The sequence below is a fragment of the Salarias fasciatus genome, chromosome 5, assembly GCF_902148845.1.
Source record: "Salarias fasciatus chromosome 5, fSalaFa1.1, whole genome shotgun sequence".
NCBI classification, from domain to species: Eukaryota; Metazoa; Chordata; class Actinopteri; order Blenniiformes; family Blenniidae; genus Salarias; species Salarias fasciatus.
Genome location: NC_043749.1, coordinates 8,000,310 through 8,019,482, shown reverse-complemented (window position 1 = coordinate 8,019,482; position 19,173 = coordinate 8,000,310). Strand labels below are relative to the sequence as shown.

Genomic DNA, 19,173 nt, shown 5'->3' with positions numbered 1-19,173 from the left:
CCGAGCTGTTTCAATGCCCTCAGATTTACATCCACACGTGTCGAATAATCCTCCGTAATGAACAGTGTCGCACATTAGCTTCACCTAACAAGCGTGCGAGCTTAAAACACTGACGGGAGCGTTCGCAGGTGCCATGAATTGTGACGCTCGCCTCCAAAACGTTCTTCAGACCTTGTCAAACGAGCATGGGATCTTCCTTGAGGTGGTGATGAAAAATCTTCACGGTCTGCGGTGGAAGAATCTGCAGTGCTGAGCCTGCTGCACGTTAGATCACAGCACCAATGCATGCAGGACGCTCCGTCGCATGTCGTGCATGAATCCTTATGGCAAAAAAGCTGTGCTGACATCTGAGTCACAGAGTTGTATTAACATGTATATGAAAGGCAGTGCACATGTAAACACTGGAGGCACACACACACACACACACACACACACACACACACACACACACACACACATTGAGATGCCGGAGAAGGGAAGAAGATTACAGGGTTAGACTGATTCTCTGTGAGTGACTGCATGAATAAGAATAAGAGAGCCAGCAGTCGAGAGATGAAAGTGTGTGTCTTCATGCACGCATATATAGAAGTCCTCCTCGGCGCGTTTCTCTTTTCGAGTGAACAATGAGTGAGATGAAACAGTGCAAAGTGGAAAACTGAGACTGCGGTGACAAATGAAAGTGGCAGGATGTGAGGGTGAGACAGGAGGCGGAGAGCTGGAGGGGCCACGGAGCAAGGGACTGCTTTTTCTGCGTTTCTCTAATATTATGTGACGGTAACGAGGTGCCAAAGAGCGTATTGCTAATATATGTGAGTGTGTGCTGCGCGGAGTGTAGCAGAACGATGAATCTCAGTGGAATAGGAGTGCCATGCTGTCGTGAGCACTGCAGGGATGCAATGTGAAGTCTTGTGTGAAAAGTGACGAATGTTAACCTTCAACGTGGTGCGTCTGACTGTATGTTAAGCAACTGGCTTCAAATCCAGTGTGCATTTATGTTTGTATTTTCTTTGAATTGGCTAATCAGTCGTGAGAGGAACGGGGACTGAAATCTAATAATCTTATAGGAAAATCCAGAACAAGTTGCACGTTGTGTGACAGGAAGAGTGACAATTACTTTCCTTTGGTGATTCATTTCATTCATTTTAAAGTTGCAGACCTTTTAACCAGCATGGCAGAGCAAACTTCACCACATTATGATTTTCCTGTGAACACACACTGCATCATACTCGGGCCTTTTTTTTTCCGCGCTCTGGGTTTTTGTCACTTGAGTGTGTGTGGACAGTCACAGAGGCCACGACTTTCCTCGTCTGACGTTAACACTGCGAGACTGTGTCTCCTTGTGTAGTGTGCTGCTGAATTATTGAATTTGTCACTTGGTTGTTATTTTGTGTGTGTGTTTGTATGTGTGTGTGCGTGCGCATCGTCAGTATAATACAAACTCAGTGTGTTTGTGGTCTTATGTTGGGTCATATTTTGGACAATGGGGAAGTTGGGATGGCAACTTGTCTAACTCCGGATGAATATAAACGGTTGTAACTTGCTGTCCTTGCAGCCAGATTAAAGAAAAACTGAACTGGGTTATGGCTGCAAGATGTTGTCGTTGTTAGCACAGTGGTCTCACAGTATGAGCGCTTAGATTCTGTTTGTTTCTGTGTAATTCTGTATGTTTTCCCCTGGGCCTTGTGGGGTTGTTGTTGTACTGTACCCCAGTATCAAAAAGAAAATAAAAAAACAACAGGTATGCAAGATGGATGGGCGAACCGGTTTCTCCTGTTCACTTGAACTTGCCTTGTTTGTGTACCTCAGAAGAGGTCGGGCAAAGCAAGCCGACTTTAAAATAAAACAGAATAAAAAGTAAATGCAACACAGTGCGGTGATTGATTGCTTTTCTAAAAGGCAAGCTGCAAGCAGAAAGATCTTAAACCTCTTCAATTGAAAAAACTCAGTCGTTGGAGTCGTCCCACGAGTGTCTGGGAGCTTCTTTGGAAAACAAACTGAAAACAGCTTGTTAAAGCATGTTTGGTTTTGACGCTGGGAGCAGGAAGCAGGTTCACTCCAGACGACCTCAGAGGTCTGGATGGTCCGTAAACAGCAGAAAAACAGAAATGTATACTGCATTGAGAACATTTGAAGAGTTTTGTGTGTGTAACACCCGAAATGATTTGAATTCAAGCTTCAGCTGCAACCATCCAATCTACACAAGCCACAGCCTCATAACATAACATTTGACGCAGCAACTTTTTATTGTGAAACGCAGAAGAGAGTTAAGCGCTTTGCAGCCTTTGCTTCCTCCATACATCCTGTGACATTTCGTGCATTTCTCCTCCATCAGCTGGTGTGTTTTTTGGCGTCTGGCTGCATCATATCTCAGCACAACAGCTCCTGAGCTAATCTCTCGCCCTGAGTTCGAGGTGTCTGCTCCCGTGCAGTGTTATTACCCGAGCGCCGCGCTTTGAGGTAATCCCCCTATCAGCCCAAATGCCGTCATTATAAACTAATGGTTGAGCTAAATCCTGCCCAGTCCGGCGTCTGTTTGTGTCCCAGTCAGAGAGAGAGAAAGAGCCTGCCGTCTGAATCAGTCTGCGCTGGGTTTATAGGCGCGTATACGAAGTGCAGATGTTTAGTCCAGATGTTTTCTCGTTTCAGAGCTGATGCGGTATTTTGTGTGGGTTTGTATGCAGGTTTAGTGTTCTCGATATTTAGTGATGGTCATCAATTCATTTTTGTGACATTGCCATGTGTAGGACTCAATGAACCATCAACTTTTTTGTCAATAATTTATGTCGTTTTGCCTGTCGGAGGTCTTTCTCAGATCTGTAATGCAATACCTCTACAACTTAATGTGGTGCCATTAAATTTTGTGTGGATGTTTATAGCTGCCAGATGCTGATTTATCCCTCCACCTTTACACCACTTCATCCTGATCAGGATCACAAGGTTCTATAGAGTACACAACCCCAGCTGGCTCTATGAGCAGGGTCCGCCATGCACATGCTGATAGTCCATCACAGAGTGATCTGGATCTATAACGCCTTTAAAGAGCCTCACAGGTTAAGTCCAGGACCATCGTGATGTTATCTGTGTTGTTGGATAGGGTTGTGACAGTAGAGTCTGCTCATTCTCTCACATATATGCCATCTTCCTTGTTTAGATGCTTCTTTTCTCTTTCTTTTTCCAGTTTTTATGTCCCTCTATGTTTAGCGTGTCCTGCGCCATGTAATTTATTTAAATACACTTTTGTCTCTTGCTGTCAGTAGCTCCAGGTGCGTGTGTTGAACCTGTGAAGAAGACTCAATCTGCGTTACGGAGCATTTGTTTTAGTGACGGTTAAAATAACACACTCGTATTATGCCATACAGTAAATGTTTCTCATGGAGAAAAATCACCGAAGCTGATGACTGGTTTCTATTATTCACAGCTGATGAATTGATATCAGCTTGGTTTCAAGTTGTGAGAGTGATGAAAGGCTAATGCTGCGTGTGAACTCACTCAGCTAATTGCAGTTAACTCAACACATCCATCCTCTGCAGGAAAAAGGTTCAGAGTGTGTGTTGTCTGCTTTGATTGCTGTTCACGAACAATTTCACGTCTCTTTTAATCCTTAATCTGCTGCCTGTCGCATAATGCTCAATGAGCAGGAATTGGCTTAATACCTTTAAAACTGCCATGAAATCTCATTGCTGCTTTTGATGAATTGGTTGTCTGTTTATAGGCGTGGTGTGTGTTTTGTAATCTTGCTGTCTAAAGATGGATACTCCTGCACCTGTGTCTGTTGTTCTCCTTTTGTCAATGCATCTCGTGTCTGTTTGTGCTCTACTTTCCACGTCAGTTTGTCTGTCAGGTTCTGCTCTTCCTCGTTGTTTGATTGTTTTGGACTTCTTCTTACCATGCAGTTTGAAACTTTTAGGTCGTGTGTGTTTGAACGTTGTACCTTCGTGATAAACTGCAGCAGTGTGTCAATATTGGAGGTAATCTCAGTATGAAGGATTCCACATCAATGGTTGACCAAAGTTGAAGCATGATTGTGTCAAAGTTGTTGAAAAACAGGCATGACACTTTTGTAATTTTTTACAAGTGAGTTCAACAGAAGTGGAAACAAGTATTTTCGTTCTTTACCAACGTAGAAGGAGATACTTGTGTTAAAAAAACAAAAACAAAAAAAAACAACAAAAAAAAAAAAACACTGGCAAATACAGATTGTGAAATGTTTGGAAGAATCAAGATAAAAAGTATTTTAAACTTTTTTTGATCCCTTAATCACAATCAGTGATGCAGATCAGAATTCGACTGGTTGTATAACTTCAAAACCACGCTGGTAATAACCTGGCTGGACTTCAAATTTCAAATCCATCTTAAAAGTCTTGCCATTCGATTATGACCGGTTTTAACTTCATCACACTTACATTCATCGGTTTGTGCAGCTTCGTTGTTCTTAACTGTGACCATCGGCTGCTCTGATCTTCTCACCGTAACTCTCATGGAGGTTCAAACAGCATAAAGTAGCAGTACAGATGGTTGTGTCGAAGAGTAAAATTAATACACTAGCATACTACAAATACTGTACTTGGCACCTCTGCAAACCACGAGGGTTGAAAGGGAAAACGTCCCATATTGTGCTTAATGATGGAACTTTTTCCTGTTGCTCATCGGTTGCGTATTAGCCTCGGTTCCTTCTTTGGCAGAAGTGACAGATTAATACACTGAAGTGGCATTAGCCACTGGTTTTGTGCTGTCAAGTGTTTGATGCTGAAATATCTGAGAGAGACTGAAACTGAACAAAAACGAAAAGTATAGTAATGCATTATGTCACATCAAATCATACCTTTTCTGTTTGTATTACAGTATCACGACTTGTCAAGACGTGAGAATATCCCACCCGCCAACCACTGTACATTATATAAACACAAAAAATATCTTGAACAAACCACATTGGACCAAAACAGGCTCAGAGTGTTCAGCGTATGTATGTGGGTGGTCAGAGCACAATGCCTGCTCGGGGAGTTTGTAAACTGTTGTGAATCCATAGCATCAGAGTGTTTGTGGATGTTTTTTTTGTTTTTTTTTAGGAGCGTGGGAGTGGGATCACCTACAGGAGGCCCTGGAAGAGAAGCTGAAGAATTCGCTGGCCGTGGCTCAGCTTATGGAGCGCATACGAACTCTCATCGGCAGAGACAAGGTGAGGTGTTCAAAAATCCTCCGTATCCCCCTTCGTTCACTCTGATAAATGTAATTATGTTTACAAATGAAATACATTTTTTTGAGTGCACTATAACTCTATGAAGCCCTCCTTAACAAAAGAGGCTAAACACTGACGGTCTCCAAACTGCTATTTGAAGTCGTAAACACATGTTTTTGTATTTGGAGACTTAAGAGTGTCTTAATTATCTAGACCTTGTTTGGAAACAGTGCAGTAATAATGTGGCTATAATTAGCATATTTACATAATTACTCTCTGTAATCACCTCACAGATACTGTGAGAATTAGCAGAAAATAAACAAGGGAGCCTCTCCGAGGGGCAAAAGCACAAGTTGACGGGTGATCCCAGCCATGAGCATCAAAACCGCTGCGTCACGTATGTAATGCATTGCGCCTGTTTGGAGAACGTGAGGCGGCGCCCCATAACAGGCAGCAGACCTTAGCATTTATGGAACGGTCAGTAGATATGACGCGGCTGTGTCTGACGAGCTCGTGGCACGGCGGCAGGTCCACCAGCCCATCTGGATAGAAGTAGGTCTCGTACCTGCGGCGGTGTCGGGGGCAGCTGACACGCCGAGATGGCAGGCCCGCTTTAACGCGATGAGACACCCTAATGTCCTGTCATGATTTGATTCCATCCTCTGCAAACACCTCCGGGTTGTGTGACTCCGTGAAGAGCGGCTGAAATTGGCTCCCCCGTAAGTTTTCCACAAGCCTTCCATCGATTTACAAGATCAAAAGAGGCTCAATTTTGCTGCTGTTTCCCCGCTGAAGTGTGTGTGTTTGCCGAACGCTCTCTCTGCGGCAGGGCGGCCCGAAAATATGGAGTTCTTTGTGCTTCAGTTGACTGAGAAAGGTCAGGTGATGGTAATGAGAGCTGTGACGGCGCTCATTTGTGGGCTTCAGACAACCATGAGTGCACAAAAAAAAAAAAAAAAACCTGCTCACTGACAGCCTTTCCTATTCTGCACTGTGCAGCACACAAGACGCACAGATTGCTTTGCGCTTTCCTTAAAGACCCTAAAATGAGCAGGAGTGGGTTGATAATAGACTGTTTGCGTGGCCGTCTGGTCCCCCCCCCCCGCCCCTCACTCCGCTCTCGGTTCTGGCCAGGTCTGTCTTGTCCTTCTTGAGATTGCAGTTCAAGTTTGTTTGGGCGGCACTAAGCAAGACTGGCAGGGAAGCCATTTGTATTCGGCGAGGGAGGTGGGATAGATGCACTGAATGACAATTGTGCTCCTAACAAGTACCTGACAGGCAGCAGAGGAATGTTAACCGCCGGTGTGTGTCGGCTGTGTGTGTGTGTGTGTGTGTGTGTGTGTGCTTGTGCAGGGCCCCAGAGACACGCCGAGTGCACGTGCCGCTCAGCTCTGCCCTCAGACTCTTGTGAACCTCTTCAATTCTCCTCTTTACTCTGATGTCATCTTCATGGTGCAAGGTGGGTTCAAGTTGATCTATTTGATCGGCGCACATTTACACCGCGCGCAGCGTCACACACCAGAGGAAGGTCACACTTTATTAGCCGCGAATGAGTTTTTATCTCAGTCCCCACCCAGGACCAGTCACCCACTTCAAGGCAAAGCAGGATCGAGCGGTCCCGGTGAGGCCGAGCGCTCCCCTCCTGACTGTTATGTTTCATCTTGACAGAAGCTCAACTCTGACCTGAATCCAGCAATTCTCTATCATACTGAGCAACGTAGCAACAATCCCCCAAGCGTCTGAAAATCAATACGTTTCTCATCTCGTCTCCTCACACCTCCCGAGCTGTGAGTTCAACTCCTGGAGGTCATGAAAGGAACATTTATATGTTTACATCTGCAACCTGCTGGTGTCAACAGTTATTTATGTTTAATGTCACTTAATGGTTGCCATCAATCAATTAATTACAAAAAAAAACTTTGTGCAGCGTGTCAGTGCTTTACACAGATTCATAAAAATGAGCCACAGAATCAAACACCCACAGCAACAAAAGGACAAACACCCAAAACACACACACACACACACACACACACACACACACACACACACACACACACACACACACACAAACAGGAAAACACCGTCACAGCCCGATGTGTGTCTGGGGAATGCTGGAGTAGTACTTAAAAATGTCCAAATGTAATAGCAGACAAAAGCTCTGAGTACAAGAATAGAAGCTTAGGACTCGTAATGACAGATAAATTGTCATTGTAGATAAACAAAATGCACAATACATCAAATGAAACTAATGCAGACTAAAAATAACTGAAACCATAAGATTTATCTTCACAAAATGTTTAAACGAATCCATCCATTCATCTTCTGCACTGCTTCAATGAAGCACAAAATATTTAATGAATAAATAAAACATCAAAGCCAAAAGAAGATTACATAAATTAATAATAAAACATTAATTAAAAATCAAGACTTGCGCCAAGATTTCGACTGTCATTACTACTTTTCTGGTTAATCTAAAAGGAACAGTTTTATTAAATACTGGGCTCAACAAGACAAAGTGAATCAGGCTTGAATGCTACAAAGTTGTGATGAAGCCAAAAAGCATGTTAGTGATATTAGAAATGTCCCATTGAGGAAAGTTAAACAGGATTTAATGTGTCTCCCTTCTTCTTCAAGTATTTTTAATGCCATCATGAATTCCAGCAGTTGAGTAGTCGGTTTGTGTGTGCCTTTCATACAGGGAGCGTGCTGCCGGCCCACCGGGCGGTGCTGGTGGCCCGCTGCGACGTCATGGCGGCCATGTTCAGCGGGAAGTACGCAGAGGCCCGGAGTCGAGTGGTGCCCATCCACGGCGTCTCCTCGGACACCTTCCTGTCCTTCCTGGAGTACCTCTACACGGACTCCTGCTGTCCTGGTCAGTTCTTTAGCGTTAATTATCACTTACATCCCTTAAATAAATTGTGTTCCATTGAATTAATGAACAGTTTTAACCTGCATTTGTTTTGGAAGCAAAAGGACAAACAATGCATGCTGGGAAAAGGAATCCCCCCCCACCCTGCTGCTCCACCCCAGTGAAGCAGGCAGACCTGTGACTTTAAATGCACATCTGTAAATAAGAGTCGGGGGTTGTCAGTACACAGCTGGGTGACTTCGTGTCGACGGGGTCTGACTGACGCGGCTGCGCTGTTTTACAAAACCACGGCGAACCCTTGGTGTAGCGTCAATGTATTGCGGAAGCTCCCCGTCTGCAAATCAAAAAGCACTTCAGAGGAGTACATCAGTGTTTTCCTCACGGCTTCGCAGCCCAAAACAAAAGCGCAGATGACAAGTCGCATCAACCATCTGTGTGACTGCGACACGCTGCCAGTGTCGGTCTCAGGAGGCGCTGGGAGAACAGCACCGGGCTTAAAATTAAATTAGATTTAGTGATGACAAAATCAACCCGTGGCATCACCACTTCATCTGCTTTTAATAGAGCCAAATCGCAGCCTCAGACACGCTGCCGCCGCCGCTGTTTCGCTGTCACTGTCTGACACATTGCGTGCAACGATATCAAAGTAATTAGTCCTGATAATTCTCTCTGGTGATGGCAGTGAGCGACAGTACATTACAAGCGTGAAACCGGCAGTCGTCTGAAGTGTTTTTACAAACTCAAGGTTGCATGTTGAAGTATTTTTAGAACCGGTTCACGTTAATATTCAAGTTTTTAGATGAATTTTGGAATTAAACAAACACTCTGCAGGTTTTCACAGCTTTTGTTAGTCTCTTAAACATTGATGGCTCATTAATATTCAAGCAGAAACTCTATAATTATGACAATTTCAGTGTAAGGATACACAACTGGATGAGCTGAAATATTTGTTTTTTTTAGGAAAAATTGTCTAAAGCAGCTTTGAATTGCACATTTTTTTAGTCTCTACTTCAGTATCTAAATCATCTCCTTCTTGTGCTCGCTGTTTTTGTGACAGCCACGAAAATATTCTGACTGATGTGCCTTTTAACTTCTGAGCTTTCCAGATCCAGAGAGAACAAAACAACGTGTTATGTTCATACATTATTAATACTACTTATAATTTCTGTAACGTAGAGTTGCAGAGTGAGTTACTCACAACAGTGACTCTTCTCCCCCTTTGTTATATAACAAAGCTGCTGAACAGACAATGCAGAGCTTCAGAATGATCAGTTCAGAATGAGCGGCTCCCTCGCAGTTGACAATCTCATTATGTTCGTGCCACAAGATCTCTGTGATGAAAACATAATGGGGAAACTTCCACCGGCAGCGCTTAAGATCCGGCTCAGGCGCAGGTAGGATGAAACAGGCGGAGCCGTTCCCAAGAGTTACGGCTTCAGGTTGAGTCACGGCAAACAGGAAATTAAAGGCATGAAACGGCTTCGGAGGCTGCAGCCGCTCCGCCGTTATGTAAGCGCTCAAGGTCAAAACAAGGTAACTCCATCAGCAGCAACCAACACGAAGGGCGCTCCGATCAAAGGAGGAGTGCGATCGGCGTCCCGTTCAGACGAGCAGGAATAAATAGATCTGGTGTAGCCAGTGCGTCGGCTGGAAGACGTCGTTACAGCTCATCTTTTTTGGCGTTGTGCAGTTAAACAAAGCAAAACGTGTATTGCCGCTGTTGCAGCAGAGGGGCATGCAGAGAGTCGGCGTGGGTGCTGCTGAGGGGTTTTGGAGGGGGTGAGAGGAGGGGCGGGTTGACGGAAATGACAGGAATCAGGTTGCATTAGGGCTAATATGATTTGACATTTTGACATTGCATAATAGGACCGACAGTACTTCCCGACGTTTATTGCACGCAAGCGTGTCATTTGACAGCATCAAAAGAGCAGCGGGTAAATATTTCAGACGACTCGGCTGTCGAGCTGCGTCTGTGATCACAACTAGTTGAGCTTCAGCGTGTCTGATGATCACATGTAAGCTTTCTTTGAGGTGTGGGGAGCAGTCTGCAACTTCCGCCCATGTGTTGCTACTAGTGATGAAGATGTACGACATAGATTTTGTCTAAAACCGTATTCTATTTATAGTGGTACTCAAACTTTACAGTGTGTACCATCTGGGTGTTGACCAAACTGAACATAAATAATCCACATTTACCTCTGATATGAGGAGGATTTATTATTGTTACCTATCACAGCCAAACTCCACAAAGCAGCAGCATTATAAGAGGCACTTAAACTCTTCAGTCGTGATCAATAATGAAAGTAACAATAACTCCTCTCATCAAATAATGGGAAAAAAAACAGAACTCATTTCTAATATTAAGTTAAATACTTTTGATGAATTTTGCTTTATTCTGTTCAGTCCTGCAGTAAAATTCACATTGTAACATCTTAATTTATCTTTTGTGTTACATCATGCATTTGTAAATTCTGCTCTCAGTCACACAGAAATATTTAAAGTAAACCTGTAATCTTGACTGCAATCAATCAGAGTGTAGAATCTGTTGGAGGCTTTTTAAGGTATGATGTGATACGTCCGCTTTGACTTGTAAGCTGCAAAACTTTTATTTTCCCTGAAATGATTTAGTTTATCGCTTCTATTTTCTTTTTTTAAATAAATATGATTTATGGCACCTGTTTGAGGAAAACCTTCAGTCTGAATGATATTTGAATTTGCATGATTGCAGCTCACAATAGACTTCCCCGGTCATTAAAAATCTATTTAAAAAGACAAATCCCACCTGAGTTAGAACATAATGTATTATCATTGTTGAACAAGAAGAAAGCATTTCACAGATTAGGCTGCCAATATAAACAAATCAAATAGACATTTACAGAGCAGATAAAGTGAGGGACTATGGGGTTTGTGTCCAGCTGTTACAACGCAATCTGAATTAATTATTCTGTGCACAGTGTTTGGAGTTTGTGCGCTATATGAAACCGAGCTGTGTGCGTGTGTGTTTGCGTGTCCAGCCAGTGTGCTGCAGGCCATGGCCGTGCTGGTGTGTGCTGAGATGTACCAGGTGAAACGGCTGCAGCACCTGTGTGAGGTGTGTGTGTGCGCCTACCTTCAGAGCATGCCCAGCAGGGAGCTGGCGTCCACCGGCATCAGCGTGGTTCGACTACTCCGCAGGGCAAAGGTCAGTGCAATGCTGGAGTGTGTGAGTGTCAGGGGAAAAGATATTTAAATATGAAGAAATCTGGCTTCTCCAGTTTAGTGTGATTGTTTCTTGGAAAGCTTTGTCTTTAAAATAGCAGCCTCCCTTTATTTTGGAGCATGTCCATAAATATTTGGGCATTAACACTGTTTTTCAGCATTTCCGCACACATTTGAAAATTTTTACAGATGACATATTTAACATACTGTCGCAATTACACTCCTGGCCGCTCACTGTGGCGGTGTACAAACACAAAATGCTGAAAATTGTGCCGTCTCCAAGTGTTTATGGACCGAACTGTAATAAAAGTCGTCATAAATTCTTGAGATACTCATTATTTCACATGATTTACAGCATCTTTTTTTCCCCGTTGATTCTCAGTGCCACAATGCAGAGCAGCTGTACGTCTGGCTCCTCCACTTCATCGCCAACAACTACCTGATCTTCAGTCATAAACCAGACTTCCTGGAGCTGTCAGGTCAGCGTCGACTCTTTAACCAGTACAAAGACATTTCTCATGGTCAGACACACCGGTGGTGGTTTGTTTGTCAGGTCATCCTGGTATATTTTGCAAAAAATTTGGCTTCACAGCAGCTCATATTTGACCATCGGAATCCAATTTAGGCGTCTTTCTCCTGTACTGTAAACAAGGTTATCTCTCTCTGGTGTAAACTGGGATCGACTGCAGCTCCTCTGAATTAGATAAAGCATTAAAGATGGATGGACAGTTTGCAAGAACACCAGTACAAACACAAGGGCAGAAAAGCAGACGGGCGTAATATTTCCAGGATTCACCGGAGTCTCATTGTCACTTCTGTCATGTTTTGTAGAACACCAGAAAGCATTCTCCATGACTCCATTGGTTTTGGAAGGAATCTAAAACTCACATTATTGTAGGGATTACAAAAGATGGAAAGATCTGAATGTCAGACTTTTAATGCATTTCCCAACTCAGCTGTAAAACACCAGCAGTTAGCTGTAAACTGAGAAGGAAGCTTGATGCCCACGATATGACTTTATCAGCCTCAGTCACACTCTTTTATTTCCTGGCTGTTGTGCCTTTTATTTCATTCCTGGATATAAATGCCACTGTGACCAGACAGTAGAGGTAGTAACAGTTTGAATATGAGAAGTGCAGCACAATTTATGTGTCCCCCCATCATTCCTCAGTAGTGGAAAGTCTACCTGGTTCTGCCTGTTTATCCTGGTTCTGTGTGATTTTATAGCAGCTGGGACAGAGGTGAACTTTATACACTTCTGTTCATTAAACCGGCTCTTAAACATGTGGAATACTTGAGATTCCACACGGCAGAAGTACGGCAGTGTTTATGGATGCTGGACTGTCGTCAGAATACCCCGTTCTTTGATGATCGTCACCATCAAATACGGCAAGGCGTTGCGCAAAAATTAACAGCAGCGTTTCATAGCAGGAGCACATTTTATTATCATCATCAGTCAAATACAGAAAAAGCATTTAAGCCACAAAGACCTGGTGCAATGTCGGTGTGCAGACCCCTTAAAGACCACAGTGGTATTTTTATGTTCCTCCTCTCGCAGCCTCATATAAAAACAGATTCGACTTGTCTTCATGATTCCAACATCCTCCAGAACTTACTTTCATGCCCAAATCTCAAAAGGAGGGTAGTGTAGACATTGTGTCAGTCTGAAGGGAAAATGCACACCGACGTTGCTTCAGGAGTTTGAGTTTTGGACGGGAAGTGAAGTGCACAAGCAAAAGCTAAATAACAACTGAGCCCCGCTGGTCCTCAGTTGCTCTTTGGGAGCAAGACATTTCAGCTTTGATGGCTACATTTACAGAAACAAGCCATGCAGTTTCTGTGAGGTCCAACCAAGTACAGGAAATCTTGCTGATTTTGAATCGGCAACACCTCCGGTAGTTGTCTGCAGCGTATGAGAGGTTAAAAGTCTTCTTTATGTGCGTTACAGATGAGGAACGCGAGCAGGTGGAGAGGCTACGCTGGCCGTCCAGAGGCTACCTGCAGGAGCTGAGCGAGTACCAGCAGCGGCGGCGCAAGCTCCGCAAGTCCCGCTGCATAGTCATGTGACCACATCTGGACGCCAAATCCCTGCAGAAGATGGAGAAAGAGAAGAGGAAGGAGTCCAAGGAGAGAAAGAAGACAAAGGAGGGCGGTCACCCTCATGTGAGACATAGGAAAAATATCTTTTTCTATTTATCCTGCAGGCTGAAAAGCCGCCTCTGAGAAGCTCCTGAACGAATGGGCCCGTGTCAGCGACACGTCTCCTGCAGGGATTGACTGGCGCGTCCTTTTTTCCATAATGACTATTCCATCATGGGCAATACAAAATGAACAACCCTTAAAAACTCAGTCTGATTTTAAAACGGCTGTTCAGCAAATGACCAGAGGCTCTGTGAAAGATCCGGCCTCTAAACGGCCGGACGGAGACGGAAGGCGAAAACGGACCCATCGTGACGACGCGGATCTGTTGGGGGAACAAACCAGCACGGCGTGAGGACTGTTGCAGGCTGCAATGTGACTTCAGGTGGAAGAAGCAGGATAAACTACAGCACTGAAGGCCTTTCTTCTCCACTCGACTCCTGACAAGGTCTGTGTACGCTCCGCACGCCGGACACAGGACTGATTAAACCCACGCCGGCTCATCTGTGTCTCATTGGCTCTAAAGATTGTGAACATGTGGACACACAGCAAAGTTACTCATACCCACACGAAATTCTGATTTGCAGACTTTTTTGGGGGTTCAGCAGAATGTTTTCATCTGGCTGGAAATGACATAAACATGTTACAACTCCTGTGAATACACAGTGGTGATCTAGCAATTCAAATAATGGTGAACGCTAAAGACAAAGACGAGGACCCCGCAAAAGCTGGGAGAAAAAAATGCAAGTGAGCCTGGATAGATAAAATAAACTGGATCACTGCACTGATGTGAGGACCTAAAGTCAGGGGTGGTAATCAGATTACTAAGGGACAATTCAGGTGATCTTCTTGATCGATTTGGTATTGAGGCGGCCGGTGCAAGAGAGACTTACATTTGGTCCGACTGAAAGGGAGTCTGGTCAAAGTACGGACAATTTATGGAAGTGTAAATACCACCACAAGTGGATTAAACAACTGGACAGAGACCAGTTCTCGAGTACATACATGAACACACTCTGCAGTTCAGTTTAGTAATGAGAGCTGTGAGCGGACCGAACGCAGAGCGCGAAGGACTTTATAAGTGCGGTAACTCCAAAGTTCATCACAACTCAAATGAATAATGTTGCATTTCCTTGTTTTACAGGCTTTTGATGAGTTTCATTTAAAAATCCCACCCACATAAAGCGTTTTGCTTGAATTTCACATTTTGTTTACATCTTTTGATCTACTCCATCAATAATGCCAGTATGAAGCAAATATTAAAACATGATCAGAAGGATTTTTTTATTTTATTTTAAGAGGTGGTCTTCATTGAAAAAATATATCGCACACATTTCTGGTGCATTTGTCACATGTTTATGTCATGATGCCCCGGACTGAAAAAAAAAGAAAAAAATCACTACAAATCAAAATTTGGCATGTGTATGGATAAACTGTATCTAACCTCTCAGTAGCTCAAACATTTCAGCAACGTGATCATATCGCCCAGAAAAAAAAAGAAAAGAAAAAAGATAAACGGCACCTGATAACAGAGTCCAGACCACCGGCATACCCATTCTCATCTGTAATATATCAGACAGTTTAGCATATGAGCAGGACCAATTTCATTAAAATTCTTTTATTAGATTCTTCCACATTTATAATGCAACATCTGTGAGGATCTTGGCGCCCGGCTGATTTTTGTCACCGCGCAGGGTGGACTACATTTTGGTCGCGGCCGGTGTCAAACGAGGTCGTATCGCGCTCGAAGAAGAGACATCATGACTAACAATGAAAGCCTCAATAAAACTTCAAGCCCGTATCAAGATCAAGCGTTCTGCACATGGAATCCAGAGGAAGAATCAGAAAAGCTCCCTCTGTGGGTTAACATGGAGTCATGCAGAAAGAGTCGTGGGTTTGCAATAAGGCTTTCAGAGTGTGTGTGTGTGTGTGTGTCGGAGTGGACACAATTATTTATTTCCTATTCTTTTTGGGTTTTTTTGAGAGGTTATTTTCAATCATAATGAGATTATGATTTATTGGTGCTGCAATTATTTTTGTAAACTATGATGTATGTGAACATTTATTTTGGGTTTTTTTTTATTTACATTGAGAAAACAGGGTTGCACTACTTTACAGTCTAATGTTTCACTGCTATTTACTCAAAAGAAATTCTCCGTTACAAATAACAGTCAGCCTAATTTGTACGATCATAACGAAGTGAAGTTTAAAAAAAAATTAAATAAAAATAAGCCTTGAGTGAATTCTCAGCTAGTTTTTTGATTCCAGCAATCTCAATGTAGCAGTCAACAAACGATGTAACCATATTTTTATCCAGAGAGGCGTGCATTTAACTGTAGAAGCGTCAGATTCCCGAGCATGAGACATCTGACAGTAACCAAACGCCTGTGTCTGATAAGAAATCTCCACCAATCCCAGCTGAGCGAGCGAAGCCAGTGAAAAGCAGGTGAAACTGGACTGTAAACCGAGGTGCGTCCCAGTGCGGCGTCCGCGCCCAGGAAGTGGAGACACTCGCACCGGCGCTGTACAGACTGTAGATACCATGCCGTCTGACTTTAAATAAAGACATGTTTTAGAATGAACGCCGACTCATTCCGTGTCTGTGTTGCACTCGTTTTCAGGGTTGTTGTTTTTTGTTTTTTTTTTTAAATGTGCTGTGGCTTCATTGCAGTATTTTTGGATAGAAACAACGGCTGAGCATCTTCTCAGCGATCATTATCACCGCCGGTCAAAGAGGATGACCGCAACACGCAGCCACATCACAGCTGGGCTTGTTTTGTTTTTTTTCCTTTCCCCCCAGAGGAAAAGGCTGACGTGAGGAGTCATGCGTTTTCTCCCGGGAGAAGAGGAGGAGGGGGAACACGCGCTCAAAGCTCATTCATGCTCGACATACTCTCTAGTGAATATATATGCACAGATATGACCGTGTGTGTGCGCGTGTGTGTATATATATGTGTGGGTCTGCACTCTGTTCTTTACCTGAAGCTCTTCAGCCAATCACTGCAGAGCCCCGATGGACTGCAGCATGCCCTCCAGCTTCCCACTCTTATGCAGGGCCTCCACGTCGCTGCCACCTCCAACACACTCCTCGCCGATGAACACCCGGGGGACCTACAGGTCACAGAGAGGAGAAGGAGGTTGGATGCAACTGGTGCAGAACTGTTTTTTTTTTTTTTTTTTTTTTTAAATCTCAGGCAGAGGGTTAAAAAAAAAAACTTTGTCCTTTCGCTTCAATGGCTGTGTTCGCTAAAGCCTCCAAACCCGGATGAGTCATCCCTTGCCAGCACAGTCTGGCTATGTACAAAAGCGCTTCCTGTGATATGTGAGGAATGTTTGGCCTTCACATCAGCCAGAGCCTCCAGAAATATTCACCGTTTGAGGGCATGTGGCTGATGAAAAAAGCCTTGCATCAGACAGTGGTCATGGGCTTCAAACCGCTCGCGCAGAGCTTTGAGGTGCGTTTAGGCTCATTTTCCTGCTGCAGTGTGAATACTTAATGATGAGGAAGCAAACCGGAGAGCAGCCCCGTCTCTTCAGGAGCCGCTGCTTCTTGCTCTTGGTCAGAGTTCAGATGATTCACTGTATTTATAAGTCAACCCACATTTGAATACTTCCAGCAGCACATTTCATTGTGGATGGGTCTCGTGAAGAGGCAGGACGCCCCTGGGTGGTGCTAGAAATCACAAAGTCGGCCAGAGGCTGTCCGCAGGATGTCTGGATCTGCACATGTCAAAGAATACCAGCGTGACGGTTCCTGCTTCTGCCTGTTGGTGAGAGGTTCCTTTTTATTTGAGCTTTGCTTAACCAGATATATGTTTGACATCAAATCATCATTTACAAACAATGCCTGTCCAAAATGGCAGCATTATAAACAAAAGATGATCACCCTGAACTGAGTACAGCCATACAGGAAATGGATGACGGATTTGTTTTTTTTTTTTTTTAGGTCATACAATTCAGAAGCCCAATTGTATCACTTGAAAGACAAAATGACATTAAGTATCACAACAATAAGACACCACCATATTTATAGGATGCAATGTCGCTTTATGAGACAAAGTCAGAATTCACAGATTTGTTTTAAGTGTAGGAATGTCAATCTGACTGTAGTCGAGAGCCACAAACCACTCAATATGACCTAAAGTGGATTGGACCAGCAAAATGATTGCCTTGTATTCAAAATTAGCCGTTTCATTCATAGAAATCACATCGAATCTCTATTTGTTACTCTGGAAATGCAACGGCTGTATTAGATGCTGTAGGTGTGCCTGTTTCTGCACATCTCCAGCATCATGGGCTAAAATGAAGAAACTCATTCTGAGTTATCAGTCTAAAAAGCATATGTGACTCTGCACTGTCTGTAGATGTGAATGTGTGTGCTTGGGTGTGTGTCCCTCTGTGTTTGTCCAGTGACTGACTGGTAACCTGTACAAAATGTAGCCCGACTGAGCTGGAAAATCAGGTATTGTGGTCTTTAACAGGTGAACTCACTGCAACGCCAACTGCACACAGTGAGTTGACATTGATTGATATATTTTGTGCTTTCCTACTTTCTTTCGACCTTTGAATAGGAGCATGTGTGACGGAAAGAAATTTCCCTTTGGAGATCAGTGAAGCATTTCTGATTCTGATCTGACCCTTGGGGTTGATGGAGGAAAGAATGGAAAGTGAAACTACAAAACATGTCAAAGAAAGTCTAGAGAGTTTGCATGCCATTAGTATGACTTGATGTTTCATTACTGAAATTTACCATTTTTCTCTCTTTTTTTTTTTTTTTTTTGGATGTCGCTAATTTCACCATACAGTATATGTATTTTATCTGTCACACCACTTTCTTTCAAAGGATTCCAGTGGCTGGAGTTGATACTAGCTGTGATCCACCCTAGACAAAAAAAACAAAACAAAAAAAACAAGGAACACTTTGTTCTATATCTTAATTTAACTTTTAATGTAACATTTAAGTTGGTTGAGATTTTTTCTTTTTTCAACAACAACCTGGTAAAACATTTAAAAATTGACAATAGTGATCTTGCCCCCAAAAACATGCATTTGTGCCACACTAAAGTTAATTCACACAAATGAATTCTATATTATCACAAATAACTTGTTTAAACTAATATTAATTGAGTATTTTATAATTACAACTTCTCATAATACAGACTTTGTATTTGGTTTATCACATATTTTAGTACCTGGTAATTACCTGCTTCCTGATAATGACTAAGCATTTTATTCGGATTTCATAATGATAAATTTGTATAGTCGTACAAAGTCTCACAGTAATATCTTCGGATAATATTATTCCACATGTTTACCATGATGTAATGATGTAATGAAAAACAGTTTTCATTACAAAACGTAATTATGAGGCACAAAGCCAAAATACTTGTGGGGGTTTTTCCCCCCAACAAACTGGATAAAGTGTCTGTGGTGTCAGTGCTTTAGAAACAGCAGCATGTGTACATTTGTGTCTGTATAACGTGATTTGCATAAGGAGCGAGCCGCGCGCGCGGAGCGGATCGGCGGCGTTTACCGTGCGGGCTCCGGTCAGCTCCAGGAAGTAGTCCTGCATGCTGCCCATGTCGCTGCGGCTGCTGATGTCCACATACTCCAGACATCCCGGCTTGAACTTGTACTTGGACAACACGTCTTTAGCCTTGATGCAGAAGGAGCACGTGGGCTTGATGAACAGCACCACTTTGTCGCCTTTGATCTTCGCCTTCACGAACTGCTGCGCCATGTTGAGCCCCTGCTGCGTCAGGCCGGACAGATGTTGACGACGAACAAGAAG

At 43.4% G+C, this 19,173-nt stretch overlaps 2 protein-coding genes across 2 annotated transcripts in view; one reads left to right on the top strand and one right to left on the bottom strand.

The window, feature by feature from the left end:
• rhobtb3 (Rho related BTB domain containing 3) overlaps positions 1-15,574 on the top strand; it is a 26,469-nt gene extending 10,895 nt beyond the window's left edge. Inside the window, exons 8-13 of the mRNA XM_030091882.1 lie at positions 5,067-5,176; positions 6,530-6,635; positions 7,875-8,048; positions 11,060-11,226; positions 11,626-11,722; positions 13,192-15,574. Coding sequence (XP_029947742.1) covers positions 5,067-5,176; positions 6,530-6,635; positions 7,875-8,048; positions 11,060-11,226; positions 11,626-11,722; positions 13,192-13,310 — 773 coding nt within the window. The 3' untranslated portion in view covers positions 13,311-15,574. The remainder of the gene's footprint in view (positions 1-5,066; positions 5,177-6,529; positions 6,636-7,874; positions 8,049-11,059; positions 11,227-11,625; positions 11,723-13,191) is intronic.
• On the bottom strand, positions 12,664-19,173 carry glrx (glutaredoxin (thioltransferase)). Its single transcript, XM_030091881.1, has 3 exons — positions 18,916-19,173; positions 16,362-16,493; positions 12,664-13,331 (listed from the first exon to the last, which is right to left on the bottom strand). Exons 1-2 carry the CDS (start codon positions 19,120-19,122, stop codon positions 16,380-16,382), a joined length of 321 nt encoding a protein of 106 aa, XP_029947741.1. The 5' UTR covers positions 19,123-19,173; the 3' UTR covers positions 12,664-13,331; positions 16,362-16,379.

What these genes read in the sequence shown, in the direction of transcription:
- glrx (XM_030091881.1), bottom strand. Translation starts at nt 19,122, where the DNA reads ATGGCGCAGCAGTTCGTGAAGGCGAAGATCAAAGGCGACAAAGTGGTG. An exon ending in AGCTGACCGGAGCCCGCACG is followed by an intron (nt 16,494 to 18,915) that starts GTAAACGCCGCC and finishes TGTGACCTGTAG; the next exon opens with GTCCCCCGGGTGTTCATCGG.